The 27,351-nt window shown below is 46.6% G+C and overlaps 2 protein-coding genes across 15 annotated transcripts in view; one reads left to right on the top strand and one right to left on the bottom strand.

The window, feature by feature from the left end:
* On the bottom strand, positions 1-11,086 carry CUNH17orf80 (chromosome unknown C17orf80 homolog). Of its 11 annotated transcripts, none has more exons than XM_031351826.1 (6): positions 10,866-11,086; positions 10,187-10,336; positions 5,672-7,158; positions 3,176-3,280; positions 2,532-2,639; positions 1-136 (listed from the first exon to the last, which is right to left on the bottom strand). In XM_031351826.1, exons 3-6 carry the CDS (start codon positions 7,149-7,151, stop codon positions 114-116), a joined length of 1,716 nt encoding a protein of 571 aa, XP_031207686.1. In that variant the 5' UTR covers positions 7,152-7,158; positions 10,187-10,336; positions 10,866-11,086; the 3' UTR covers positions 1-113. The 11 variants fall into 11 exon arrangements, with proteins under 11 accessions (XP_031207686.1, XP_031207685.1, XP_031207687.1 ...); XM_031351825.1 differs by lacking the exon at positions 10,866-11,086 and adding an exon at positions 10,473-10,858; XM_031351827.1 differs by lacking the exon at positions 10,866-11,086 and adding an exon at positions 10,668-10,855 and having other exon boundaries at positions 10,110-10,336.
* Positions 10,744-27,351, top strand: part of Fam104a (family with sequence similarity 104 member A) — a 25,462-nt gene continuing 8,854 nt past the window's right edge. The window contains exons 1-2 of one of the 4 annotated variants that reach the window (XM_031351839.1): positions 10,744-11,022; positions 18,612-18,711. In XM_031351839.1, the coding sequence (XP_031207699.1) occupies positions 10,802-11,022; positions 18,612-18,711 (321 nt within the window). In that variant the 5' untranslated portion in view covers positions 10,744-10,801. Of the gene's footprint in view, positions 11,291-11,341; positions 11,473-11,688; positions 11,828-18,611; positions 18,712-27,351 lie in introns of those variants that run through there. The other 3 variants (XM_031351838.1, XM_031351840.1, XM_031351841.1) reach the window with 3 other exon arrangements.

The raw sequence follows: 27,351 nt of genomic DNA, 5'->3' as shown, positions 1-27,351 counted from the left end.
CTGATTTCAGCAGCTTTATTATTTGCACCGTCCCTGACCTGGTACAAACAAAGTGTTTCTTCGGCTCTGCAGTCGTCTGTCACTCTCTTTGTGGCTCCCGGACACGTTCGCCTTTACTTACGCCAGCGCTGAAGCTCTTGGGACAAACAGACAAATATGAGGACCGGGAGGGCGTGTCTTATTGGTATTTCTATCTTTTACTTTGATGAATCTTTTTAAATATTTTCATTTCATAAACTTAGAAATCTTCTTGGGCCTAAGAATATTCAGCTTCCATCTTTAGAGATAAAAACAAAACCAGAACACCCAAGTTAGGTGCTCATCACCAGCAGCACTCCAGGCCACGATCGACCCAGGCACAACACAAACACATCATGTCTGCATAACTGCCACCAAGAGCAGGAGCCAAGAGCTCTTCAGAATGGTTCAGCTGGAGCAAGCGCTGTGTCGAGGGAGGCAGGGCTCTGCCTTTGTGCTTTTCCCTTTGTGTTTGGAGCCCGTATCTTATTAATGGCCCAATGCCTGATGCATGCCTGTCTGTAGCAGGCTGCTTGGGCATGCAGGGGTGTGCTGCAGGCCCATGCCTCTGTCAGCAGGTCATGGCCCTCCCAGACTCTCCAGGCATGGTCTGAGTTAGTACATTAAAGAGTTTTCATATGAGATAGCTTGGGCTCTTGCCACCTCTTAATTTATAGAAAAATATTGAACTTTTTTTTGGGTAGTCTCCTATGAAATATGAGCTTTTTCTTTTTAAACTCTAAGGGTCTTTCCTCTTAAACATTAAGGGACTTATTAAATAGGAGTTCTGTCTGTACTGTATGTGTGTGCAAGCCATGCAAGCCTGGTGTCTGCAGAAGGCAAGAGAGGGTGTCAGATCCCTGGCACTGGAGTTATGTTTGTGAACTGCCATGTAGATGCTGGGAACTGAACGTGGATCCTGTGTAAAAGCAGCAAGTGCTCTTAGGAACTGAGCCATCTCTCCAGCTGCCGACCTGTTTTTATATTGCTTAAATGGACAAAAGTCATCTCGAATTTTAAGAAAAGAAATTTGGGCATTTTCCTCCAGGTTAAGACTTTGTATGAGGCTGGGTGGTGGTGGTGCACGCCTTTAATCCCAGCACTTGGGAGGCAGAGGCAGAGGCAGAGGCAGAGGCAGAGGCAGAGGCAGAGGCAGAGGCAGAGGCAGAGGCAGGTGGACTTCTGAGTTCGAGGCCAGCCTGGTCTATAGAGTGAGTTCCAGGACAGCCAGGGCTACAGAGAAACCCTGTCTCGAAAAACCAAAAAGAAAAAAAAAGAAAAAGTCTTTGTGTGAGCCTAGCTGTAAGTATGATTTGGTTTTTGAAGGCAAGGTATCATGTACCCCAAACTGGCTTTGAATTCTCTACCCTCCTGTCTCCACTTTTGAATGATGGGATTACAGGCATGCACCATCGTGTCTGGTTGAAGGAAGTCAGATTCAGGGGTTGGAGAGATGGCTCAGCAGTTAAAAGCACACGTTGGATCTTCCAGATGTCCTGGTTGGGTTCCCAGCATGTACAAGGTAGCTAAAAACTGTAACTCCATTCCAGGGGATCTGATATCCTCTTCTGGCCTCCACCGAACACTGGGCACGTACTTGGTATATAGACATAGATGCAGGCAAAACACTCATACAAATATAAGATAAAAAAATAATAAATTAAAAAAACTTTAGTCAGACTCTAGCCAGGTGTGGTGGCATATGCTGGCTTACAGCTGAGGAAGGAGTGAGAGCTCAGGGCCAGAGGCCAGGGCAGGAGCCTAGCCCACACAGGGAGACCCAGTGATCAAAAGGATGAAGCTGCTGTGTCTTAAGCACATGGACTGTTCACTTTCTCCTGCTCTCTTTTATGGCATAAAGTCCTTCTGTTCCACTGTGAAATAGGGGTTCTAAGGCACCAAGGGGGACCCCTTCCTCCTAGCAGGGAATAGTTCAAAGTTGGGAAGACAAACAAACCCAAGTCCTACAGTCCATCACCGACATCACTATTGGGCAGCAAGAACGGTCATGTAAGTGCAAGTCCGATCTTGCAAAGCCCTTCAGTGGAAGCCACAGAGTCCCCGTGACGGCTGACCATCAGGCTCCTAGACACTGCCCACAGAGCTCCCAGTGACGGCTGACCATCAGGCTCCTAGACACTGCCCACAGAGTCCCCGTGACAGCTGACCATCAGGCTCCTAGACACTGCCCACAGAGTCCCCGTGACAGCTGACCATCAGGCTCCTAGACAATGCCCACAGAGCCCCTACTGACGGCTGACCATCAGGCTCCTAGACACTGCCCACAGAGCTCCCAGGGACACCTGACCATCAGGCTTCTAGACACTGCCCACAGAGCTCCCAGTGATAGCTGACCATAAGGCTCCTAGACACTGCCCACAGAGCTCCCAGGGGCAGCTGACCATCAGGCTCCTAGACACTGCCCACAGAGCTCCCAGTGACGGCTGACCATCAGGCTCCTAGACACTGCCTCCAGAGCCCAAAGAGAGGTGACTACTGGTTACGAGGCTTACTCAGATGCTTGAAGCTCCAGCTACAGCACAGGATAAAGTAGCCAGCAAAGAGCATCGTGAGGCCACCGACGCCACTCTTCTTTATGGTGGTGTTGCACCGCACCCAGCCTGTGCAAACAGAGGCAAGGCACATGGTTAGCGGCTGGGCTGGGGCCCAGCATATATACACATTACTCAATCGCCCCGCTAGCTTGAGCAATGGACTATAACTCACAGAACTTAGATACCTATGTAAGACTGCTCTATTCAAAGTATATATACTTAAACCTTTCCATAGGCAACATGTTAATCCAATAGACAACAGGGCTAAGCTGTGGAGGACTTGACTAAGTTCGAGATCACTTGTTCCCACCGGGAGCTGGGTTAAACTCAAGTGATGCAGAGAAATAGGCTTGCTTAACTACTGCCTTCATTGATCACTGTGGGGAGGTGAGGGAGAGGGGAGGGAGGGCTGGGGACGGGTGGCAGGGTGGGTTTGAAGGAGCGAAAGCCACATAAGAAACAGGAGCTGCTGCTCTGCCAGCTCTGGGGTTCTGACTGACTCCTGATTCCAAAATGGAACCGGACAGAATGGCAACCGCTCCTCTTTTCCTCTGCCTTGGTTAAACAGCCTACAGCAGTGGAGCCAGTAACACTGTCCTCACCTTTATGCACAGCTCCCAAGAGTCTCATTAGAGGGAGGCTGGAAGTTGTAAGCGCCAGGGGTTCCAGACTCCTGCTATCAGCCGAACTTCTTCCCCACCAAGGAACTACGGTTCCAAACAGAAGTCACTGTGACAGTTATCTAGAACCATCCCTTCCCCCAACATGCAGTTGCACATCCTTACGGCTTGGTCTCAGGAAAAGCTCGCCCTCCAGGTGGATCAAGCAGCACCTCACTGGGCTGCAGTTAAACTAAAGTCCGCCTCAGGGCAAGAGCTCTTACTGACAGAGGCCTTGCCCTGTGGTGAACGCTCTGCCTGCCCTCTGTGTGCTCATGCCTGGCTAACCCTCAGTTCTTTTTTTTACTGCTGTGAACTCAGGAAGAAGCATGCCTTTTTACTACAGGTTGAGTATCCTAAAATTTGTGGACTGAAACGTTTAGATTCTGAACTGAAAATAAATCTGGACCATCTACATATCTTGGACTCAAAACCCAGAACCAAATACAGAACCTCTCTGTTCTCTGCACCCCTACCCCACTGTCACCTCAGTCCAGGATCACATATGCTAAAAAGGCATGTCCACATATCCTCACCAGTGTGCTGCATCCACAACCCCCAAATCATTTTTCTTTCACATGAATTTGTCAGATGAACCCTGTCAATGTACTCTGAAGACTGTTTGAAAGCATGCCTGTTTCGACTGTGACCCACCCACCAGTGGCTGGGCTTGGGATCTCACCCTCCCCAGGACAGCCGAGACCCAAGAAAGCACGAGGCTGCGTTCGGGATGCTGCCTTCTGGAGTACTGCGGTTTTGAGCTTAGGGATGATCAACCTTCCCTCTCGCAGTCACCTTTATTCACTGTGCATGTTCTGAGACCCCCACTGTCAGGTCTCCTTCGAACCTTCCTATTTATTCTAACACAAGAATAACAAATGGAGTCAGAACACGAGCAGAGTGTTTCTTTTTCATGGATGTCCCCATGTTCAAGCCAGACAGCTCATCTTTACTGCCCAAGGGTTTCTGGTCTTTTTTGGTTTGTCAGACATAGGATAAATTAAGATGGACGGGGTGAGCAAAAGCTGTTGTGAATATAAAAGTGCTCAAATGATCATATTATACAACAATGGAAAAGAGCACGTTGGGGCACGGACAGAGGGTTCAGTAGGTAAGAGCACTCGCTACTCATGCAGAGGGCTCAGGTTTGGTTCCCAAAACTCATGTGGTGGCTTACAACTATTTTAAAACTGCAGTTCCTGAGGATTGGGCACCTCTTTCTGGTTTCCGTGGTCAACTGCATGCATTGGTGCCCACTGCACATGACCTCCCATTTACACACACATTAAACAAACAAACAAACAAACAACCTTCCTAGCCACATGTGGTAGCGCAGGCCTTTAATCCCAGCACTTGGGAGGCTGAGGCAGAGAGATCTCTGTGAGCTCAAGGCCAGCCTGGTCTTCAAAGCAAGTCCAGGACAGCCAGGGCTGGTTGCCCTGAGAAACCCTGTCTTGAAAAACACAATAAAACAAAAATCTTACAAACCAAACTAACCAACCAAAAAACCCCCAAACCCCATTGGCTTCTAATGAATGGCACAGTACACAATCATGCAAGGTCCAAGTCTCTTACAAACAGTGGACAGTTAGCTGCAGGAGGGAAGGACTGTATACTGAGCTCGCTTCCAGAGGACCTGGCTTCAGTCCCCAGCACCTACATCCAGCAGCTCTCCACCACCTCTGACTCCAGCACCAAGGACTGATGCCCTCTTCTGGCCTCCACAGGTACTGCACATTCTACGTCTGCCTCCAATACTTATACCTTAATAGACATACTTGAAATTTTGTTTGTTTGTTTGCTTGTTTTTAAAAGATATAGCATAAAGCCTGGCGCTCACCTCAAAACAGGAGGTGTAACCTCAAGAAGACCGCCACCTTTGGGTCAGAGTTCCGACGGTGCAGGAAACCCTGTGGCACCCTAACTTTGTTTCTCTCTAGTTGGTCATGCTGGGTTCACTTCCAGGTCCACATTCAGAGGCACTTACAGCAGGGTAATCTGAGCTGCACCCACAGGCCTTTGTTCCTCACCTGCCACTCAGCCCTTAGAGCCTCACCCGTTGGAACTCTTTCCTTCCTTTTCCCCAAGACTATGTAAGCACTGGCTGTCCTGAAACTCATTCTGTAGACCAGGTTGGCCCTGAACTTACATACCTAGCTTACCCACTGAATTCCTGTTATGTCTCTTCCCAGTATAGAAAGTCAACTGCTACCTCGATCGGCAGCCTGTTGCAGAGTAACCTTCAACTCTCGATGGAGGAGAAGGAACATTAAAATTGACTCTGGACCAAGAATTCTCTTCCATCAACCAAGCCAACTGTGGGGTGGACTGTGTGAACGAGAATTAGTTAACTGAAGCAAAGCGACTGATTTGGACCCTTATTTCAAAGGCAGAGCATTCTGGAGGGGCAGGGAGGCCCTTGCAAATGTGCTCACGTACCTTTCGAGACGCTCCTGCCTTGCAGAATGGCAAAAGGAGGGCTCTGAGCTGCTAAGCTCCAAGACTGGGGCCTCCCTGGCAGCACCCCTAGTCCAACGTACGCAGGATAGAGTTCTGGAAACCACTCCAGTCCCAGGCACCTGAGAGGAGCCTCTGAGGCAGCAGCGGCAACATGACTGACCAAGTTGTTAGGAACAGGATACTGAGCTGAGGATGACATTAGGCAGTGCCCTGGCTGGGCTGTGTGGGGCTGGCAGGACGTAGTGGGTTCCAGAACAGCCCCTTCACTCCCCACTGAGCACGTTATGGCAGGGACGGGACTCTGGCCCCAGAGCTGAGCTTTCTCTTCTGGAGTAGACGTCACAGGCAGAGAGGTGAGGCTCTGATCCCCTGACCCTGGCACAGACAGAAGCTTACTCCGAGCTCCTGGTGGTGGCACGAACACATTCTTAAGTTCACGGGTGGCCTGTGGCTCTGCCTTTGTGGCTGTAATGGGGTCCTTACCACCTTGGCCCAAGCCAGCCCCTTCCTGTACGTCTGCGACAGACATCCTGTTCTCAGTATTTCCCTTGCTCTGGCTCGGCTCCATTCCGAGGCCGAGTTCCTGATGCTCTCTGAGCTGTGCTTTACCCAGCAGGTCAGCGTGAAGGCCCGAGAAGAGTGGTTCTGACTTCTGAGTCTCGGTATTACCAGGGTGGGGAGACACTCCCGAGAGGTGGCCCCCATCTTGGGAACCTTTCTCCCTGCTTGACACTGAGGGTGCTACTCTCTCAACCCCATGGCTGCCGTTCTTTGGAGAATGACAATCACCAACAGGCCTATTTAATAATTTTACCCGAAGCTTCGGTCTTTGGGGATCAACTGTGTCTAATTTGAGCCTGACAGAAATGGCTGGTTTAGCATGAGGCTGAATTGATGAATATTTTCCATCTTGATTAGTAAGAAAAGGTTCCACTGAACTGACCAGTGAAGGTGCTTCTGTCTCTGAGGGACAACATGGACTTCTCTTGGACTCAGACACATCTCGGGTGAGTTCTCTCTTAGGAGAGGTGGCATCTGACGCAGGAGACTGAGGGGTTGTGACTCTCTGCAGAGTCGCTTCTGGCTTGGCGTGTCTGAGTGCTTGGAAGGAGAGCTGATTTTGATCTTTGGTTTCTCCCTCTGCTTTTGTTGTACGCACGCTTTCCAAGGCACCCTCTGGACGCAGAGAGGCTGCAGCTGCCCACGATGCTCGGCCAGTTCCCACTTTCACAGTTCTTTTCGAATCTTCCATCTCAGGCTCCTTCCCTTCAGCTCTGGCTAAGTCTCTGGGAGGCCTCCTCTCTTTTTTAGCAAGTGCAGCCGGCTTGGACTGAGAAACTTTTTGGTCAGCAGATATGGATGGTCCTATCATTTTACAGTGCGGCAAGTGGGATTTTAATCGCTTAAACGGCTTCTTACAATAAGGGCAGACCTCCATCCTGGGTTCAGCTCCACTCATGCTCTTCCTGGAAGGTAAAGGTGGGAGCCGATGAGCAACACAGAGTAAACCAGGACAGCCGAAGCACGGATTTTTAACTTATTTTGTTCGTTCTTCTTAAGATAGGCTTTCGTATGTAGCCCAGGCTGGCCTCAAATTCACTATGCAGCCTTATCTACGTAGTGAGTTCCAGTGCAGCCAGAGTGACATAGTGAGACCATTCCCGAGGGGGAAAAAAAAGCAGTAATAACCCAAAACAATAACAAAAAACAAAGCAACACAAAACCAAAAGACTAACATCTAGTAAGCTAATGCTTAGTCAGACGAAAAGACATCTAAAATGTCAGCCAGAATTCAACTTTGTTATTTATGTCAAGTGGAGGCTACATGAGTTTAATCAAATTGTTAAGAAATAAAATAAAAAAACAACCCCTTTAAATATTAAGAAAAAGAAAAATAAGAAGACCGCCTTAGGGCCTTTAAAACAGGTAAGAACACCTATTGCTATTGCCAAAGACCTGGGTTCAGTTCCCGCACCTCCATCAGGAAGCTCATAACAGGAAGGACCCGCCCGCTCCTGTGTGCAGGGCAGGGAAAGTCTACTGTAGTTAAAAGGGAGAGCCTAACCAGAGGCAGAGACATCTGGGAGAGTCCCGAGGGGGCGTGAGCCTGTATGAGAAGCATAGGGGTGGGGAGAAGGGAGAGCCACGAGAGTAAAGGAAGACAGACAACAGGGCCTGGCAACCAAAACGGATGGATGAGACAGGAAGAGCAGCTGGGAGGAGCTCAGGCTTGGGGGCGGGGCCATACCTTGAAACTGGTAGGGAATGAGGCATGCTGGGAGAGCCCAGAGGCCGGGTCTATTATGACACGTTAAATAGGTGCCATTTGTCCTGGGTTTGAGACCTAACAATAAACACCTATAACCCTCCTTTTGGGGGAATCTGGTGTCCTCTGACCTGCTGGGGCCCTGTGTGCACATATAACAAACTCATGCAGACACACAGACACATACCAGGTGGGCATGCCTCCCTCGGGGCCCCTCCCATTTTCGGGAATCCTTCAATAAATCACATCCACTCTTCCAGACCCTGTCCTTTAAGGATGGAATAAGGAAGGGTAACATCCATGGGAGTGCAAAAGCTGGTTAGAACAGTTTCTAAAGTTACACAGGCGAGATTCACTGGGGCCTACGGACTCAGGAGAACTCTCTTTATCAGCCGGGAACGTGGCTCGGTCTGCTGTCTGCCTGGCAAGCATGAAGACCTGGGTTCCGTCCCCAGCACTTCGTAAAACCTGACACTGTGGTAGGCAGTCACAACTCCAGCACCCGGAAGTAGAGACAGGATGGCCGGGTCAATAGACTAGCTTGAGATTCATGACCTCCTGTCTCCAAAAAAAAAAAAAAAAAAAAAGTGAGGAGGTTTTCCCCCAACTCAGGAGAAATGAATCTGAATCTCTGCTCAGATTAATATGGCAACACACACATATATAAAAATAATAATGGACAGATGGGTACGATCCCCAATTTTTAAGTTACAAGTTGTAATATAATTGACTATTGTATACGTATAAAATTGTGCATTATCAATTAGTTTGAAATCTTTGATAAGTATATATCATGTAAACATACTTTCAAAATATACATTACACACCATCTATCTGTTATTATTCTGTAGAGCTGGGAAAGGAGAATGTTGAATTACAAACCTTGGCTGTGAGCTCCTACTGCCTGTCTAACATTTCCAAAGGCCAGGACACATATCTATGCTGGGCACGGCTCCATTTTCAGCATCCAGTATCACAAAACACACTGTGTACCCCTGAATGCTCTGAGGGAGCTGAGGTAGTTCAGTGTCAGCCTGGGCTACACTGGGAGACTGTCAAATAATCAACACACACGCAGGCACACCTCTAACACTGAAGCTGGTATGATATTGCTTCAATGAATAAACGTGTACTATACTGAATACCGTTGACTGAAAACATCTCCTGGCCAGTAAATAGATTAAAAAGCAAAACCAAACAACACCCCCTCCCTGCCCCAAACCCCGAGTCTGAAACCACTTCATAAAAATAAAAATCCATTTATTAAAGCAACCAGTACCTTATCGTTCATAAAATGCAAACCCAAATTGTTTTCCACCGAGTGAACAATGAGTCTTTTTACTGTTAGTGAGACCACATTGACGCACTGAAGGGGAATGATAGACTGTTTTGTAAAATGCACATGACAAAGCCAATACACCGGCTTTCCAGTTTTGTTTTTGTTTTTTTTTTTTTTTTGGTTTTTGAGAACAGGGTTTCTCTGTGTAGCCTGGCTGTCCTGGAACTCACTCTGTAGACCAGGCTGGCCTTGAACTCAGAAATCCGCCTGCCTCTACCTCCCAAGTTCTGGGATTAAAGCCTTGTGCCACCACCACCCAGCAGGCTTTCCAGTTTTAACAGTACACTTTTCTAGACTTTTTTGAGATGATGGGGTCTCACTTGGTAGCCTTGTCTTCCCTGGAACTCTCTAGGTAGACCAGGATGGCCTTGAACTAACATAGATCAGCTTGCCTCTGCCTCCTGAGTAGTGGGATTAAAAGGCGTGTACTACTATGCCAGACCCTACACCCAACACTTTAACAAGGGTTTTGCTTTCCTGCCTGACCTCTTGTCGACTCTCCTACACATCTCCATGCTTGTGGATCACTGTTCAGTTGGCAGAAACTCTGAACGTCAGTTTGTGGGAGACGATCAGAGCTAAGTGGGGGGCCGAGAGTACTGAGTCCTATACAAATAACTGGTTTATGCTCCTGGGAAGCTTCTGAAAACCAAAGTTAAGACTTCCCCAAGTCTCTTGGGCCCAGAGTACACCTATTCTGGCGGTGAGGAGATCAAATCTTTAAAACCGGAGACAAGCTCTCAAGTAGCCCAGGTTGGCTTCGAACTTGTTACACAGTCGAGGATGACTTTGACCTGGTTTTCCGGCCTCACCTCCCAAGAACTGGGATGACAGGTGTGCGCAACTCACGGCGAGCAGGGACCTCGCGGTTTGCTTCGATCAAGCTCACCTCGCCGCGAGCCGGCTCTGTTCACGCCGCCGCCTTCCCACGCCTGCCTGTCTCCCCGCACTTTCTGTCCGGCCTCTTCCAACAGGTGGGCGTGACCGTTCCCGATCCGGGCTGCAACTCCGTTATCCCGTTCCGCATTCCTCTCTTGACCTGCAACAAAGGTCGCGGACAATAGCCCAGCCTTAGAGACTCCACGGAACGGGCTCCGCGCCGTTCGGAGACGCGAAGTTCCACGCCGCAAACTCTTAGAACCCGGAGCCCACCAACACCTTCCCAGCCATCGGACCCTGAGCCTGTGGCCGTCCGCGCCAGTGCCTGATGGATCTCGTCGGGTTCCTTTTAAAAACTTCACCCCAGAGAGTCTTACACGCAGATACAAGTATCAGTTATTGTCAAATAGTGTGATTTATCTAAAATCTGGCTTGGCTTTTACGGCGTGTCCCGCTTTGTTTTCGAGCAGGCGCACGCCTCGGACACCTACACGGGGTCCTGGAAGTTCCCGGTCGGGTCCTCCCTCCAGGACCCGCCTCTTCCTGCGTGCGCGGTTCTGGGTAAGCGCGGCCGGCGTCCCGCCTCTGCGCAGCCGCAGGGGGACGGTACCACGGCGCCTGTGACATGGGGAGGCGCGGAGGAGACACCGGAAGTAGCTGTGGTACGGGTGGGACTGAGGGGTACTCACCGCCCGCAGCCTCCACCCGCGCGGCAGTCAGAGCCCAGACCCGTGGGGGTGGGCGTGGCGGTCGCCGGAACCCAACTACGACTGTTCGCTGTCGGCGCGGGGCGGCGCCGCGTCGCTCGCCTTCACCAGCTGCCATGAGCGAGCGCCTCCGCCCCAGGTGAGAGAAGGGACCCACTTTCTCTGCGGCCCCCTCGGCCGACGATGTGCGCCCTGGAGCCGAGGGGCGCACGAAGCCGGGGTGGTGCGAGTGCGAGGCTCTGGTCTGCGCTGCTCTGCGGTCGGAGGAGGCGGGGAGAAGGTTGCGCGGCCTCTGATGCCTGGACCCTGTGGGTAGCCAGAGAGGTGACTCTCTGGAATCCCGGGCTACCCCTTCTCCGTCTTTTCCTTGTTTTCTTCGTCTTCTGCCCTTTCCACTTTGGAATGAGGTTTGTTCGGTCCTGCGAGACAGACGGCGGTCCTTCCTAAATTTAGGCGGGCGGTGGTGGGGGGGGATGGGAGGAGTAGGCGATCTTGAAGAGACAGCCCCTCGAGGCGCCCCTGAGAGGGGACGGGACGGGACGGGACGGGACTGGACGCTTCGGGGGCGGGGAGCTGCTGGCGCCCCAAGGTCAGGAGAAAGGCGGGGGTTGGGCTTCACCCTGCAGCTGGGAGGGCTTAGGGCAGACCGCAGCGCTGTGTCCTCCCTCATCTGTTGTAAACCCCGAAGGGCTGATGGACCCGGGTGGGTGGTGACCCACTCTGGGTTGTAGCATTAACAGGCAGGATTCTAAACAGTTTGGACGAGGAGCCGTTTGGCTGCGAGCAGGGAGGTGGCTAACATTGCGAGTTATTCTTGCTACCCTCTCGACTGTGCCTGGCGGAGGCCCTAGGCGGCCCCTCTGGGCTTTAGGCCCGAACCAGATGAAGTTTCTTTTCTTCCGTCTTCGAGAAGGAGGGAAGGAGTTGGGACGCCTTACCTCAGGGTGAAGAAGACCTGCTTTATTTCTTATTAGAAAGTCTCCTAATATGATGCTTGACGACCTATCCACATCACTGTGTTTGTACCTTTTCATTTTTCTGGTGGAGAACAGAGAACGAATTTAGAGATTATTTATCTAAGCCTATTTAGGTTCACGTCTCTTTATTCCGTAGTAGTCTCAGGCTTAAATTAAGGTGGATCGTAGGTTTGCCTTTTTATTTTCTCTCATAAATGGTTTTTACTTACTTTATTTTATGAATATGAGTGGTTTGTCTGTGTATATGTATGTCCACGGAGGCCAGAGGAGGGCTGGGAACAAAACCCCAGACCCCTGTAGGACCAACAAGGGTTCTCAGTGGCTGGGCCATCTCCCCAGCCCTGGATCTTGTTCCTTGCATTCTTTGGGTGTGCATGTAATCATTGTTTTGCAAAGCTTCTCCTTGCAACAGTTAATTCGTGGGATTGGGGTTCCCCAACATTCTGAGATGATTTGATCCAGTGGTGAAAAATTTAAGGTCCCTAGACTGAATTGAGTTGCTGATTTTAGTTCTGTAGTAATTGTTGTAAGAAAGCACTTTGTACTTGTGTCAAAAAGATGATCAAACTATATTGGAAATTAGAAGATGCTTGCCAAAATTATAATCTGGTCTGTGGTATTAATGTATTCCAAAAGGTTTAATCTTACTGATTTTTCAGATAGAATGAAGCCATAATCTTGCCAATTATTAAAAACCATTGAAAGGTTTAAATTAGGTCAAGTTGGAATTATGGACCAGTTACAGTCATACCGTTAGAGTCAGCGTTGTGACCTTTAGATGCAGTAAGCTTGAGCTGACTGCCATCTTCTACATTCTTTTGGAATGTCTCCCTCATGTGACAGCCCTCAGCATTTTCTGTCACTAACAGATTTTTTTTTTTTTTAAATCTAGTGCTGCAGACAAGTAGTCTGAGTTTGTACTGATTATAGATTCTCTCTATCTAATATACTCATAGGAATCTTAGTGTGTTTATATCTTCTGGTGACTTCTTTAAAACCCCAATTGTTGAGGACAGACCTTTCTTGCCTATGTTTTTTTTTTTTTTCTTTCTTTCTCATCACCCATGAGCTAGCTTGGACCCCCTGGTGTCAGTTGACTGTGACCACTGTAGAAAGGTGGGTGTGTGGTAAGGACGTCTGCCTTCACACAACTCCCTAGCTTCTATATGTGAATTGGGGAGAGAGATGCCTAGAGGAAGAAGCTTTTGAGATGGTGTGTGGTTGGACTTTAATGCCAGTCATCAAGAGGCAGAGAGAGGATCTGAGTTCCTGCCCAACTTGTTTTGTATAGCCATTTCCAGGCCATCCAGGCTACTTGGTGAGACCTTTTATAATAAAATGAATTGAAAACCAGTTGCTGTAATTTATGATTAAATCTGCCTAAGGTTCTTTGAAGAGGACCAGGAAGATAGGACAGAAGTGAAATATGAAAAGTGGAGTCAGTCATCCTGGGGGTGATAGATAGATGTCCAGAAATTGTTTTTCCCTAAGAGGAAAGGAGGTGCCTGGAAAAACAGTGAACCGCTTGTAAATTAGTGATCACGTCAATTATTAATAAGGGTATCGAAAGCTGAGTGTTGCTAGGGAGGCATCTAATAATAAAAACCAAGAACAACAAAAATGGAGAATAGGTAGAGCTCATTCTTAACTCGTGACTACTGAAAGGAGAGGACAGCTCACAGGCCAGAGAGAGACGGAGCTTATACATTGAGAAACTGACATGTATCTTATATGACTTTCCCAGAGGTAGATGAGAACTGTAGAAATGCCCCGTGCTGTTCTTGGGAGGAAACATGCCTTGTTACAGATGAGGAGATGGCAAGTTTTGCTCAGCCTCACAAAGTTTGGTTGGAGTGACTCAGCAGCCCCAAGCATGACCAGCTGTTGCCATGCTGATAAGATAAAAGTTGAGGTGCCAGAGTTTCTCTCCTGGCAGACACCGACGTAGCACATCCTCATGTAAAATGCCTGTGTTGGGATGAAGGAGAAGCTTAGTTCAAATTTATATACTAAATTATTCATTTATTTGTTTAGTTATTTTTTGAGACAGGGTCTCACTATGTAGACCTGGCTGTCTTAGAGCTCTCTGTTATAGACTAGGCTGGATTTACACTCACAGAGATCTGTTTGCTTCTGTCTCCCGAATGCTGGGATCAAAGGTTTGCCCTGGTTTAGATATATAATAGAGCACTCACTTAATAGTTATTAAAACTTGATGTGTCTAGTGGTATAGCTCAGTAGAGCCCTTAGGACCTACCAAATACAAGGCCTTGGACCCAAGCACTGCGAAGAAAACAAGACAACCCCCCCCCCAAAAAAAAAACATGCCAAAATAAAAACCTGGTATTTGTCTTGTGGTTTTGTTGTTGTTGTTGTTGTTTTTTGTTTGGTTTTTTGTGTTTTTTTTTTTTTTAAATTTTCAAGTAGTTGAAGAATATTGTGCTGGTCTTCTGGGAGAGAGTTAAGAAACAGAAAGAGATTCCTATTTTATTGCTATATGAGATAAGCTATGTAGTCTCCAGCTAGTCACAACTCCTGGACCTGTCTATAACTCCATTTCCAGGAGATCTGACACTCACATAGACATACATGCAGGAAAAACAACAATAAAATAAAAATAAATAAATCAGGCTGAAGAGATGGCTCAGTGGTGAAGAGCACTGACTGTTCTTCCGAAGGTCCTGAGTTCAAATCCCAGCAACCACATGGTGGTTCGCAACCGTCTGTAATAAGATCTGATGCCCTTTTCTGGGTGTGTCTGAAGACAGCTACAGTGTACTTACATATAATAAATAAATAAATCAATATTTATAAATTAAACCATTTAAAAAGAGGGGTCTGCTTTCCTCAACTCATTGGCTTTTTCACACACAGATATTCTCCTCTCTTGCTGGCTTTCAAAAACACACACACACACACACACACACACATGACTTGGAACCCCCAAATAAACCCTTTCAGAGTCCTGCCTGCAATTGGAGAGATGGCTCAGTGGTTAGGGACACTTGTTACTCTTGCAGAGAACCTGAGTTTGGTTCCTAGCATCCACATGGCAGCTCACAACCATTTCTAACTCCAGTTCCAATGGGATGTGATGCTTGTACATACGCATGCACACAGAGAAAACACTCATTCACAGTAAAAATAATAAGTAAATAAATAAGGAAGATCAGGCCTGGTGGCTCACACATGCAGTCCTATAACCTAGAGGCTTGAGAGTCGGGAGACAGTGAATTGCGAGGAACTTACGTTATAGAATGAGACCTCCTTCAAAACAGGGCCCATTAAGATGGCACAGGCAGAACAGGTACTTGCTGTGTCACCTGTCCATCTTAGTGCAGTCCTTGGAATATGAAGTTGAGAAAATCATTCACAATCTACAGAGTTTTATTTTTTCCCTCCTGCCTTGTATACTCAATATATAATAACATCAAAAAGCAACCCCAAACAACCACACTCCAGCTCTAACCCAGGGAATTAAGATCATTTTTAAGAGTCAGATGTTTTCAAGGTCTTCAGGGTACAAGCTCTTGAGCCAGAGTGGTGATTTTTGGCTTCTAATCATAATCTTGGTTAGGGACTTGTTGTACACTGTACGAGACCCATTTTCCCCAGAACATGTGTACATGTGTGTACGCATGTGCATGTGTATAACTCCCTAGCTTTTTGCTTTTTTTATTGCGTATTTTTTGTTTGTTTATTTGGTTGGTTTTGGTTTTTGGTTTGGTTTTGGTTTTTGTGACTGTCTCTGTTTGTGGTCTTTTCTGTCCCGGAACTCACTATGTAGACCAGACAGACCTCAAAATTAAAGAGATCCTACTGTCTCTGCCTTCTAAGTGTACATACAGATTGAAGGTGACTGTCCTATCAGGCCCAGTATTGCCTTTTATCTGTCTTGGAAGCATTTTCTCTGTAATTGATAAGCCCTTTGGATGTATGGAACTTGGCAGTGCTGCCCAATAGAACTGTTTTTACTGTGTAAAGAATTTTTTGCTAAAACAACATTTTGGTAATTCAAAAATTTTTCCTCACTCAGTTATCAGTTCAGTTACATAAAACAAGTTATGGCTGTAGAAATGGCTCAGCAGCTTAGAGTGCTTAACTGCTCTTGCAGAGGACCTAGGATCAATTCCCAGCACCAACATGGTGACTATCTGTAACTCTAGCTACAGGGGAACTGTTACCTCTGACACCACGGACATATAGGAAAAGCACTCATAAACGTAAAATCTAAAAAAGGTTAACCAAACAGAGCTGATGCTGTAATCTTTCCCATAGTAAAGAACTGTGGACCTACAGAATCTCTCAAGTTTTGTTCTTCGCTGAACTTCTTCCTAGAGTTTAAATTCTTTCTAGCAGTCATTTGTTTTTGTAATTTGTTAATTTTATATTTTTTTGTTTAAAGTAAAATAATTTAGGACTGGCATTGTTCACTCAACAGGTATTTTTCTCAGTATATAAAGTCCAAAATATCCTTTCCTACTAGGCATGGTGGTACACACCTTTAATTCCAGTACTTGGGAAGCAGAGACAGATGGATCTCTGAGGCCGGCCTAGTCTACATAGTAAGTTTGAGTTCTAAGACAGCCAGGGCTACATAGATCCTATGTCCTAAATAAATAAATAATCAATCCTTTTACAATTTATATTTTGCAGCATTTTTTATAATTTGCAATACTTAGCCATTTTTCTTCAGTGAAGAGGAGTTTCTTTCTGTGGTGTCTGATCAGTTTAACTGTTGGCTTTTAAAATATATTTAACTATTGTGTGTGTGGAGGTGTGAGTGTCTGTGGAGGTCAGAGAGTAACTTGTGAGAGTCAGTTTTCTGCTTCTCTGAGTTGGAAGCCAGGTGGTCAGGCTTGGCAGTAAGCACCCTTCCCTGGTGAGCCATCTTACCCACCCCGGGTGAGTTTTAAATGGCTGTAACACCAGCAGGTGATCGCTTTCTGGGCAGCCTTCGTAGCAGTATAGCTAGTTTCATCAGCCCTAAAGCGGAGAGCTGGAGACCGAGGCATATGAAGGTGCTCTGGTTCTCAGTCTCCAGCATGCCCATGAGTTTAGTACTACGAATGGGCTGCATTGCTTAAATGAACAAAAAGAGCTGCTCACCTAACTTTTGCCTTTGCTGTCAGAGGGATAGGTGCTGCATGGAAACAGAGTACCCTGTACTTGAATGGCAGGTGGTTAACAGTGTGGTTAACTGTGGTTGTGTGTGAGGATGTTGGGTATATCCTCAGTATATCCCACAGTATATTTATGCTGGGCATGGTGACCACCAGAGTGGCTACAGCAGCAGTGGCTGCAGCAGCAGTAGCTGCATGAATATGCTTATTAGCACATTGGGTTGGCACGGCAACCTGTGAGGAAGCTGGTCTCAGTACTGAAGGGTGCTGTAGGAACAGCTAGGAGCTAGCCTTAGGCACATCTTGCGATGGGTGAGGCTTGGCACCCTGAGTGGTACAGTGAGTACTTGGTCTTACTTGAACAGTTTGGCCTAGAGATGTAGTGGGCAGCATGGCGGAGTCTGGGCTAGCTGTGTGAAGTAAGCTGAAGGATCCTGGTGCTGGTTGTTGAGGGTTGGCTACAGCTCGTACATTTGCCATTCTCTGCGTGGACTGGTAGTGAGGTGAGCCAGGTGCTCTGCTGAGCCACAGCTATATGGTCACTTGGTTGAGCTGCAGTGAAGAGGCTGTGCTGTTCAGCATAATGATATGGGGTCCCATGCTGTGTCTGAAGCTCAGTGTTGCTTTGGGTGGCCTCAAATGTGTAGTGATTATCCTGCCTCAGCTTTTTGCTTGCCGGGATTGTAGGCATACCCACTATGCCTGACAGTAACTGAAATTTTTTATTTTTTAAAATAAATAATTTTGCTTTTTTGAGACAGCCTTACCCTTGATGGCCTGGATGTACAGAACAGGCCTTTAACTTGCAGGGATCCCCTTGTCTCTGCTTCCTGAGTTCTGGGATTAGAAATGCAAGCCATCATGCCCAGCAGGATGAGGATTTTAAATTTTGTCTTACTTAAATTTAAGTGGCCATATTATTAGTGGCTGCCATATGGGGGCAGGGTATTCCAGGCAGTTTGTTTTAGAGCTAGCTATTCCTCCTTTCATTTATTTGTTTTCTTCTTTGAGATTAAAAAAATTCCGACTTTAAATCTGATTGCACCTAATTCTTATAGGTAAGCTAAATAAACACTCTGTCATACTGAGAGCACTTGCTGGAGAAAGGTCATTTATTTTTTCCCCTTTAGCCCAGCAGTTCTAACTAGCATGTACTGTTGCTCAGTGCAGCGTTGCTACAGTGCTGTGGTGTAGCCTGGCTTTTCCAGTGAGGGCTCAGAAAAGTAATAGATACCTTAGTTCCCATCCTACGCCAAGCAGACATTAGAACCTTTCACCAATCTGTGTGCTCCTATACCATGCCATCTTGTGTGTATTTTAGAGCACTGCTCTTTGGGACTAAGAGTAGAGTGGGGATCTGGAATTATAATTTCTGAGGATATGGCAAGCGGAAACTAAGCTGGGAAGCTTCAGCGTTATCCTTTTCCTGTTACTGTGTCTCCAGCAGGCGTTTAGAAACCAGCCTTTCCCTGTTAGGCTTGGCCTGACTGGCTGTCTCTGCGTGGGATGTTGTGGTGGATTAATTTTTTAGGAAAGCGGGTAAATTTTTGTATGTTGTCATGCTTTATAATTGAAATGTCTGCAAGCTCCATAACTGGTTATTTTTTCTCTTTGTTTTTAAATTTCAGAAAAAGAAGAAGAAATGGCAATGATGATGACAACCACACTCCTCCCCAGACCAAAAGGAGCAGTAGGAACCCCATCTTCCAGGACTCCTGGGACACAGAGGTAGACAGAGTGGCCACAGGCGCAGCCACATGACTCGGTCTCCATTGCATAGTTGGAGCTTACCAACTATTACTCAGAGAATACCTCTTCTTCTTGGTTGTGGTAGCTTCTACTGTACTTGCTTACTTACTAATCTCGTTATTTCAAGGCAGAATTTTTTGACGTGCAGTTCTCCCTGGCCTGGAACTCAGTCTGTAACCCTGGTTGGCCTCAAGTTTGTGGCTGTTCTCTTTCCTTACTGCTGGGTTGCAGCTAAGTACTGGCACAGCAGGCCTTTAATTTTTTTTTTTTTGGTTTTTCGAGAGAAGGTTTCTCTGTGTAGCCCTGGCTGTCCTGGAACTGACTCTGTAGACCAGACTGGCCTTGAACTCAGAAATCCACCTGCCTCTGCCTCCCAAGTGCTGGGATTAAAGGCGTGCGTCACCACTGCCCAGCCTTTAATTCCTCTTTTGAGTCAAAGCCTTTCTGAGGAATGTAGGCACTGTGCTGCTGGGCAAGCATCATGTACATGTTTGCTTTCATCCACACATCCACATGCACGAACACACACACACAGTCTTATAGTGTTTTCATGGACTTGGAAGCCTATCCTTGAATCCTCTAATTTTACATTTCCACCACTAGCCCATTTCCTGATGCTTTATAAAGTATGATTGTCCCCAAGGGAGACATTTTCTTATTTGTATTCAGTAGTGGTTTTAGGCAGCAGAGTATGTATATACAGTGTGTGTACACAGATAACTTTTAAAGGGGTTTTATTCTTCAGTGTGCTCTAGAATGTGTTCCTAGGGAAGGAAGGTAGGAGAGTGGAATGGAGATGAGGCGCCCACTCAGGGTTCCAGATAGCATGGTTGCAAGTCCATGGCTGTTACTGTTTTAACTGTAAGATGCTGGTGGATGATGCAGATAATGCAACTTCTAACAGTTGCCATGAGGTAGCTGGGTCCTTGCACACACACACTAAAACAAATCCTGCTGTACTTGGTTTCCACTAATAGGATTTACCTAGTATCTAGATTCTGTACCACCAATCCATAGTCACCAGGGAGGGGACACTGACCTTCACGGAAGTACCTTTGCCTGCTGTCTCACTGGATCTCGATTTGTCTTTTTCTTTCCCCGAATTATTTTTTATTTTATTTTATTTTATTATTTTTTATGTGAGTATGTGTGTGCCACATGCTTGGAAGTGTCTCCAGAGGCCAGAGCAAACTAGCTGCTCTAGAACTAGATGTGAGTGCTTATGAGCCACCTGACGTAGGTGCTGGGAACCAAGCCTTGGGTCCTCGGTCCTCTAACAGCAGTAAGCATTCTTTTTGGTTTTTCGAGACAGGGTTTTTCTGTGTAGCCCTGGCTGTCCTGGAACTCACTCTGTAGACCAGGCTGGCCTGGAACTCAGAAATCCACCTGCCTCTGCCACCCAAGTGCTGGGATTAAAGGTGTGTGCCACCACTGCCCTGCGAGCAGTAAGCATTCTTAACTGCTGGGCCATGCCTTAAGCCCCTGTTTTCTTATTTTAAGCACATGTATTTTAGTATTAGGGTTTTTGTTTTGTTGTGGTTTTTGCTGTTGTTGTTTTTGATAGTGGTGGACAGGATCTCTCTGTATAGTTGTTTAACGTGGAACTTGCTATGTAGACCAGGTGGGCTTTGAACTTGAGGAGATTCGTTTGCCTTTGTTTCCAAAGTGTATAATTAAAAGTATACACCACTATGCCAGAATATATTGTTTGTTGTTGTTTGTTTCATTTTGTTTTGTTTTTTGAGACAGGATTTCTCTAACAGCCCTGGCTTTCCTGGAACTTGCTTTGTAGACCAGGCTGACCTTGAACTCACAGAGATCCATCTGCCTCTGCCTCCTGAGTGTTGGAATTAAAGGTGTGCACTACCATGCCCAGCTAGGCTATATTGTTGTAAAAAATACCCTTGACTCAGTTTCTACCATCCATGCATTGATATTCCAGAAGAAAATAGTGGCTTGTGACTTAACCTTTGGGTCACATATCTTTTTCTTGCTTGCCCAGAGAAGTTTAACTATAGAACTGGTCAGAGTTAACAGTCTGAAATGTGGCTAGCTGGTTCTCAGTACAGCATCAGGCTACTGTAACAGTCTTGGTCTGAACCCACTTGCAGGTCCCCTAGCTTGATGTCTTCTTAACCTTTACATACAAGGTTGCTGTGCTGAGCTTGCTCTGTGGTAGGGTAATGAGTGAACAGCAGGTGGCCCAGAGAGGTAGAAGGCTGGGGTCTACTAAAGTAAAGACCAAGGGACTGACTTTTCCCACTGGAACAGGTTCTTCTCTTTGTAGTGTAAAACCAGCTTTGGAGACTTTGGCCTTTTTTCTGATAATTGTATATAAAAGAGAAGAATAAATTACTAATATTGTCACCGGGCAGTGGTGGCGCATGCCTTTAATCCCAGCACTTGGGAGGCAGAGGCAGGTGGGTTTCTGAGTTCCAGGCCAGCCTGGTCTACAGAGTGAGTTCCAGGACAGCCACGATGGCTACACAGAGAAACCCTGTCTCAAAAAACCAAAAAAAAAAAAAATTACTGTCATGATTTAATAAAATAGTGCCTTAATAAGAGCGTTACGTTTTAATTCAGAGGCTGGCCAATAATTGTATTCTTTCTTTTTTTTTTTTTTTTTAAGATTTACTTATTATTAATTAAATAAGTACACTGTAGTTGTCTTCAGACGCACCAGAAGAGGGCGTCAGATCTCATTACGGGTGGTTGTGAGCCACTATGTGGTTGCTGGGATTTGAACTCAGGACCTCTGGAAGAGCAGTCAGTGCTCTTACCCTCATTTTCTTTAGAGTAAGATCAGGCCCCAATTCTTGGAGCTGAAGAGGTGGCTCAGTGGTTAGAACACTGGGTACTTTTTCCAGAAGTCCCGGGTTCAATTCTCAGCACGCACACGGCAGTTTGCAACTGGCTATAACTCCAGCTCAAGGGGATCTGACACTTACAGAGACACATGCAGGTAAAACACCAGTGCACATAAAGCAAATAAGAAAAGAAAAAGCATTTCCTGGGTGTTTGTTGAAATACTAAAGTAACTTTAGAGTTTTCTTTTCTGGTTGCTTGTTTTCATTTGAAAGGTGTTTGTTTAATTTCACTACCTAAGATGAACTTTTTTTTTTTCTTCCGGTTTTTGAGACAGGTTTTCTCTGTAGATTGGGCTGGCCTCAAACTCAGAAATCTGCCTGCCTCTGTCTCCCAAGTGCTGGGATTAAAGGTGTGCACCACCACTGCCCAGTTAAGATGAACTTTTAAGACTTACTCTCTTCTGCCGTAGGTAATAGTCGGCCACTATTGGGAAATCCCTGTGGCATTGACTCATGTGCAGCTGCTGCACTGGGTCAGACTTGGGTTGTCTGAAAGCTGGAGTCGTTGGCACCTCTTGCCTTGATGTTCTCACTTAGAGACTTGATGTGCAGGGAGAAGCTTTGCTCTGTGCATTTTCTTCCTCTCATTTATTAGGTCTCTTAACACTTTGGTGGAGAAAGTGGACCACAGAAAAGTAGCATGGCTGTTGGGAGGTAGAAGAGGCCTTGCGCCATAGCGCCTGCTCTCAGACCCACTTGCCCCCAACTGGAATGAACTGCTTTCAGAAGACAGATGCCAGTTCAGATGGGCTTTGCTAAATATAGCCAAGAGCAGCCAGCTCCCAGGCTTCTCTGCAGTCACAGAAGCAGAATTCCTTCACATGGAAAATTTCCCATGTAAATAGTATGATATGGTGGTGCCAGGGATGCAGAGTGAAGGAAAAGCAAGGTTTTTTCCTTTCAGAAATCCTTAATTAGTATTTGAGGACTTTGAATTTTACTCCAGTGACTTAGAGAGGTAACGATTTAGAAGCTTTAGGATTCCCCTCTGCCTGCTCTCCTCTTGTGTGGACCATGTGTACATGCATGGAGTCCAAAGGCTGAGGTGGTTTTCTTCTATTGTTCTTCACCTTTGTGTTAATTTTAAAAGTTATTATTTGTATGCATGCTGTGCTGCATGTTGTTTGGAAGTCAGAGGACAACTTTGTGGTGACTCTTACGTGGGTTCTGGGGCTCCAGTTCAGGTGGCCAGGCCAGCATAGCAAGTGCCTTTACCACTGAGTCATCTTGCTGCTGCTTCAGCCTCTTTTTTGAGACAGAATCTCAGTGAAGTGGGAGCTTGCCATGTTGGCTAGATTGGCTGGACAGCAAGCCCTCAGGTTCCTCCTGTCTCCCCACTCCAGTGTAGTCACCTGGGATTATAGATGCATGCTGCTGTGCCCAGAGTTTTATGTGGGTGCTGGGGATACAAACTCAGGTCTTCAGGTTCACACAGCAGGCACTTTCCAACTGAGCCATTTCTCCAGCCCCTGATCCTGTTTTTACTCCGGCCCCACTCACTCAGGCCCTGCTCGATTCAGCGCAATTCACTGTAGCTGTCTTCGGACACCCCAGAAGAGGGTGTCCAATCTCATTATGGGTGGTTGTGAGCCACCATGTGGTTGCTGGGATCCGAACTCAGGACCTTCTGAAGAGCAGTCAGTGCTCTTCCCGCTGAGCTATCTCGCTAGCCCTTAGCCATTCTTAGTGGCCCAGATAGTTAGCACCTAAGTTGGGCACAACTCTCTCCTCAGTGAGCAAGACAGGAAGTGACTTACTAACTTGTATCTTTTTATGAGTCCCGTATAAAGGCAGCTGTGTTTTCTTTTTTATTCAACCTTTCCTTCCCTTTAAAGGTGCACTTATTTTATGTGTATGTGTGTTTTGCTTGTGAAATGTGCATCACATGTGTCTCTGATGCCCAGGACGGTCAGAAGGCATTGGAATCCTTGGAACTGGAGTTAGAGTAGTTGTGAGCTGCCATGGAGATGCTGGGAACTTAAATCTTGGTCCTCTGTAAGAGTAATTTGTGCTCTTACCTGCTGAACTGTCTCAGCTCAGTATTCTCTCTTCTAGAGGATTTACTGAGGCTGATAAAAATGGACTAGATTAGGCAGGTGGAGTGGCTGATCTGTAATCCCAGCATTCAGGAGGCTGAGGCAGGAGGGTCACCATTAGTTTGAGACTGGCTATAGGGGCTGGTAATTCTGGACCAGCCTGGGTATGAGTTTAAAGCCTTGTGTCAAAAAGACTTGAGAAAAAAAGGCAGTTATATTTCACAGGAGCTGGTGTTGTGTTTGCAGCTGGAGCTGCACCGTGGAGGAGTGATGCTCTTGGGGCGTAATTAGTGTCTACAAGTTGCACTAGATGCTCCCATACAAACCTGCCTTCCTGAGTACAACGTACCCTCCCCAGTGTTTCCCATTACTGTGAGGAAACAAGTGGCTTTCCTAAAGCAGCCAGTGCCTTCTTGTCTTTACAGTAAGAGAGGATTTCTGATGCCCACACGGATCCTTCCTTGCGAGTGTTCTTAGTGAGAATATAAAGGGGTACCCAAAAATAACAGAAGTGGGGGTGCACAGATTTTCAAAGTCAGGAGTGTATACCCACTGCTGTAAGTGAGGAGAGCTGACTGTTGAGCAGCAGTGGGAGCATGTACAGCCTTTATATTATTCCATCACGGATTCATTCATTTACAGGTAGGGTGCAAGTGCCAGGCCGTGTTCTACTGCTAAGCTACATCCCTGGCATGGTTTAGCATAATCTTTTTAAAAGATGCCTTTAATTTTCATTTTGTGTTTAGGAGTGTTTTGCTTGCATGAATGTCTGTACTATGTAGTTGTAGAGGTCAGAAGAGGGTGTAGGTTTCCCTGGAACTGGAGTTATAAAAGGTTGTGAGCTACCATGCGGATGCTGAGAACTGAGACCCAGCTTCTCTGCCAGAGCAGCCAGTGCTCTGAACTGCTGAGCCATTTCTCCAGCTCCAAGTTGGGCATAGTTTTTTAAAATGTTTAATATTAAAGTGCTCATTTTTATTTTTATTTTAAATTAGATTCATTGTATAATTTCTATTGCATTTACTTATATGTTCAGTGTGTGTATGTGTGTGTGCCTAGGTCAGAGGACAACTGGGAGCTGCCTCCACTCTGTGGAAATCATCTCTTTGGTCATGTTTTGTTTTTCTAAGACAGAATTTCAGTTCGGATCTCAAAGACAGACCCATGCTGGCCTGGAATTCACTGTGTAGTGTAACCTAGCCTTGAACTTGTTTTTTGTGATCCTGCCTCCATCTCCCAAGTGCTGGGATTTCAGGCATGAGTTACCAGGCCCAGCTAAAGCTCTTACTTTTTTCTATATTGAATCTTGTGGGGTAGTAGGTACATGCCAAAACACAGAATTGTTTTGAGTAGCTCTTGGGTGAGGACCTAAGACTGTTGTTTATAACTCTGTGGTAAGGGATGTTGAAAATGATACCTTTTGTGGGTATGGGGATAGAATCTTGGGCTAGCCAGGCTGCCCTTAGACTTCTGATGGTGCTGTCTTTCATCTCCAGTGTGGGATTATAGGAGTGAGCCATATTCCACTGAGAGTGCTTTCTTTGTAGGTTCATATGAATTGAAAGCATCGGCGAATGTGGAGATAGGGATAAAGAGAAGCCAAGGCCTGAAAGATTAAAATACTTTTTCTAGATGGACGTAGTGTAACACACCGTTAGTCTCAGCACTCTGGAGGCAGAGGCAGGCAGGTCTCTGCGAGTTGGAGGCCAGCTTGGTCTACAGGTTGAGTTCCAGGACAGCCAGGGCTGCATTATAAGACCCTGTCTTTAAAAAAAACAAAACAAAACAAAACAAAAAACGAAAAAAGCTGGGCGGTGGTGGCACACACCTTTAATCCCAGCACTTGGGAGGCAGAGGCAGGCGGATTTCTGAGTTCCAGGCCAGCCTAGTCTACAGAGTGAGTTCCAGGACAGCCAGGGCTATACAGAGAAACCCTGTCTTGAAAAACCAAAAAGTAAATAAATAAATAAATAAATAAATAAATACCTTTATTTATTTACACAGAACAGTGAACAACTTATGGAAGTTGGTTTTCTCTTTACACTATATTGATCCTGGTTGTTGAACTCAGGTTGTCGCCATGGCAATAAAGTACTTTTACCCCTGAGCCCAGTCTGATCTTGCCACAGGTCTTGCACCAGTAAATGCTTCTCTGTATGAGATCAAAACTCGTAGACACTGCCATGCTCTGAAGCATATTACCTCACTCATGTACTTCCTCTGGCTCCTACATTCTTTCCTTCCCAGTTCCTATGACATGAAGGAAGAGGTGGTATAGATGTTCCACATGTGGCTTAGTTATTCTTGACAAGTTCCCACTTGCCTACACCAGACTTACTAATCTGTAATAGCAGGATGGAGATTGCAGTTGGATGGGCACACCATATCCATTTAGCTTCCCTACCAAGGTCTAGGACCTCCCCGGTCTCCAGCATTTGAAGAGGTTGATGGTACCTGTTGAATCCTTCCCTGGGAGTCGGTCTCATCAACAACTTTCAGGGTTGATTTCTTCATCACTAACTGAGTGCTATTGGCAGCAGTGTGTGTGCTTCTCGCCTGGCACCGAGGGGCCACAGCCCAGTAAGACTTGATATGAGTTCTCCCTCAGCAGCATGAGGAGCATCATTTAACTGTGCGAGCTAGCCATCAGGAAGCATCCACAGGGAGGGAGCACCATCCTTGTTTTAGCTTGATGTCTCCCTTCCCATAATCAGTTCTTGAGAGTTTTATAGCTCAGATGGGCCAGGCTAGCCTTAACCTCCAGATCTTCCTACCTTTATCTTCAGAATACTGGGGTTACAGGCGTGTACTGCCATGCCTGGCCTAGTTTTGATTTTATGAAGCAGAGAGACTCCACAATTAATATGCTTGCTTGGGCAGCTTTCTAAAGTTTATGAGTAGAAAACAGTATTTAGAGGTGTTTAGTTTCAGCCATGGTGTAAAGGGTTATCGTTTAGACTTGCTTCACAGCCTGGGAAAGCCTACCTAGGGGAACAGTGGTACTTCATCTCTGGTGAGGAGTTGAGGAAACGACGATGGCCTTCTTTAGTGAATTCATTCTCTGCTTTGCAGTTCCTGCATCATGCCTTCTTCCTGCCTGTCACAGCTTGTCAGGTTCCCAGGGGCAGTCGATGGGTTTTCTCCCTTTGTACTTTTCAGGATTCTTCTCTGGTCTGCTTCTGTGCCCTTCTCCTTCCTAACTCAACCATCTGCAGCTTCCCACTGTCCTTCCTACTGTCCTTCCCACTGTCCTTCCTATTGTCCTTCCTATTGTCCTTCCCACTGTCCTTCCTATTGTCCTTCCCACTGTCCTTCCTACTGTCCTTCCTATTGTCCTTCCCTACTGTCCTTCCCACTGTCCTTCCTATTGTCCTTCCCACTGTCCTTCCTATTGTCCTTCCCTACTGTCCTTCCCACTGTCCTTCCTACTGTCCTTCCCACTGTCCTTCCCACTGTCCTTCCCATTGTCCTTCCCTACTGTCCTTCCCACTGTCCTTCCCACTGTCCTTCCTATTGTCCTTCCCTACTGTCCTTCCCACTGTCCTTCCCACTGTCCTTCCTATTGTCCTTCCCACTGTCCTTCCCACTGTCCTTCCTATTGTCCTTCCCTACTGTCCTTCCTATTGTCCTTCCCACTGTCCTTCCTATTGTCCTTCCCACTGTCCTTCCTATTGTCCTTCCTATTGTCCTTCCCACTGTCCTTCCTATTGTCCTTC

Source organism: Mastomys coucha, unplaced genomic scaffold (assembly GCF_008632895.1).
Source record: "Mastomys coucha isolate ucsf_1 unplaced genomic scaffold, UCSF_Mcou_1 pScaffold5, whole genome shotgun sequence".
NCBI lineage: Eukaryota > Metazoa > Chordata > Mammalia > Rodentia > Muridae > Mastomys > Mastomys coucha.
Note: the sequence above shows the minus strand (reverse complement) of the source record. Positions and strands in the feature narration are given on the sequence as shown.

Excerpts from the sequence above, each read along its gene's own strand:
- CUNH17orf80 (XM_031351821.1), bottom strand. The coding sequence starts at position 7,966 with ATGCCTCATTCCCTACCAGTTTCAAGGTATGGCCCCGCCCCCAAGCCT. Across the intron at positions 7,159-7,757 it reads CCCAGATGTCTCTGCCTCTG|GAAGAGCATGAGTGGAGCTG; the intron begins GTTAGGCTCTCC and ends TTTACCTTCCAG. Across the intron at positions 3,281-5,671 it reads AGGCAGGAGCGTCTCGAAAG|TTCCTTGGTGGGGAAGAAGT; the intron begins GTACGTGAGCAC and ends TTGGAACCGTAG.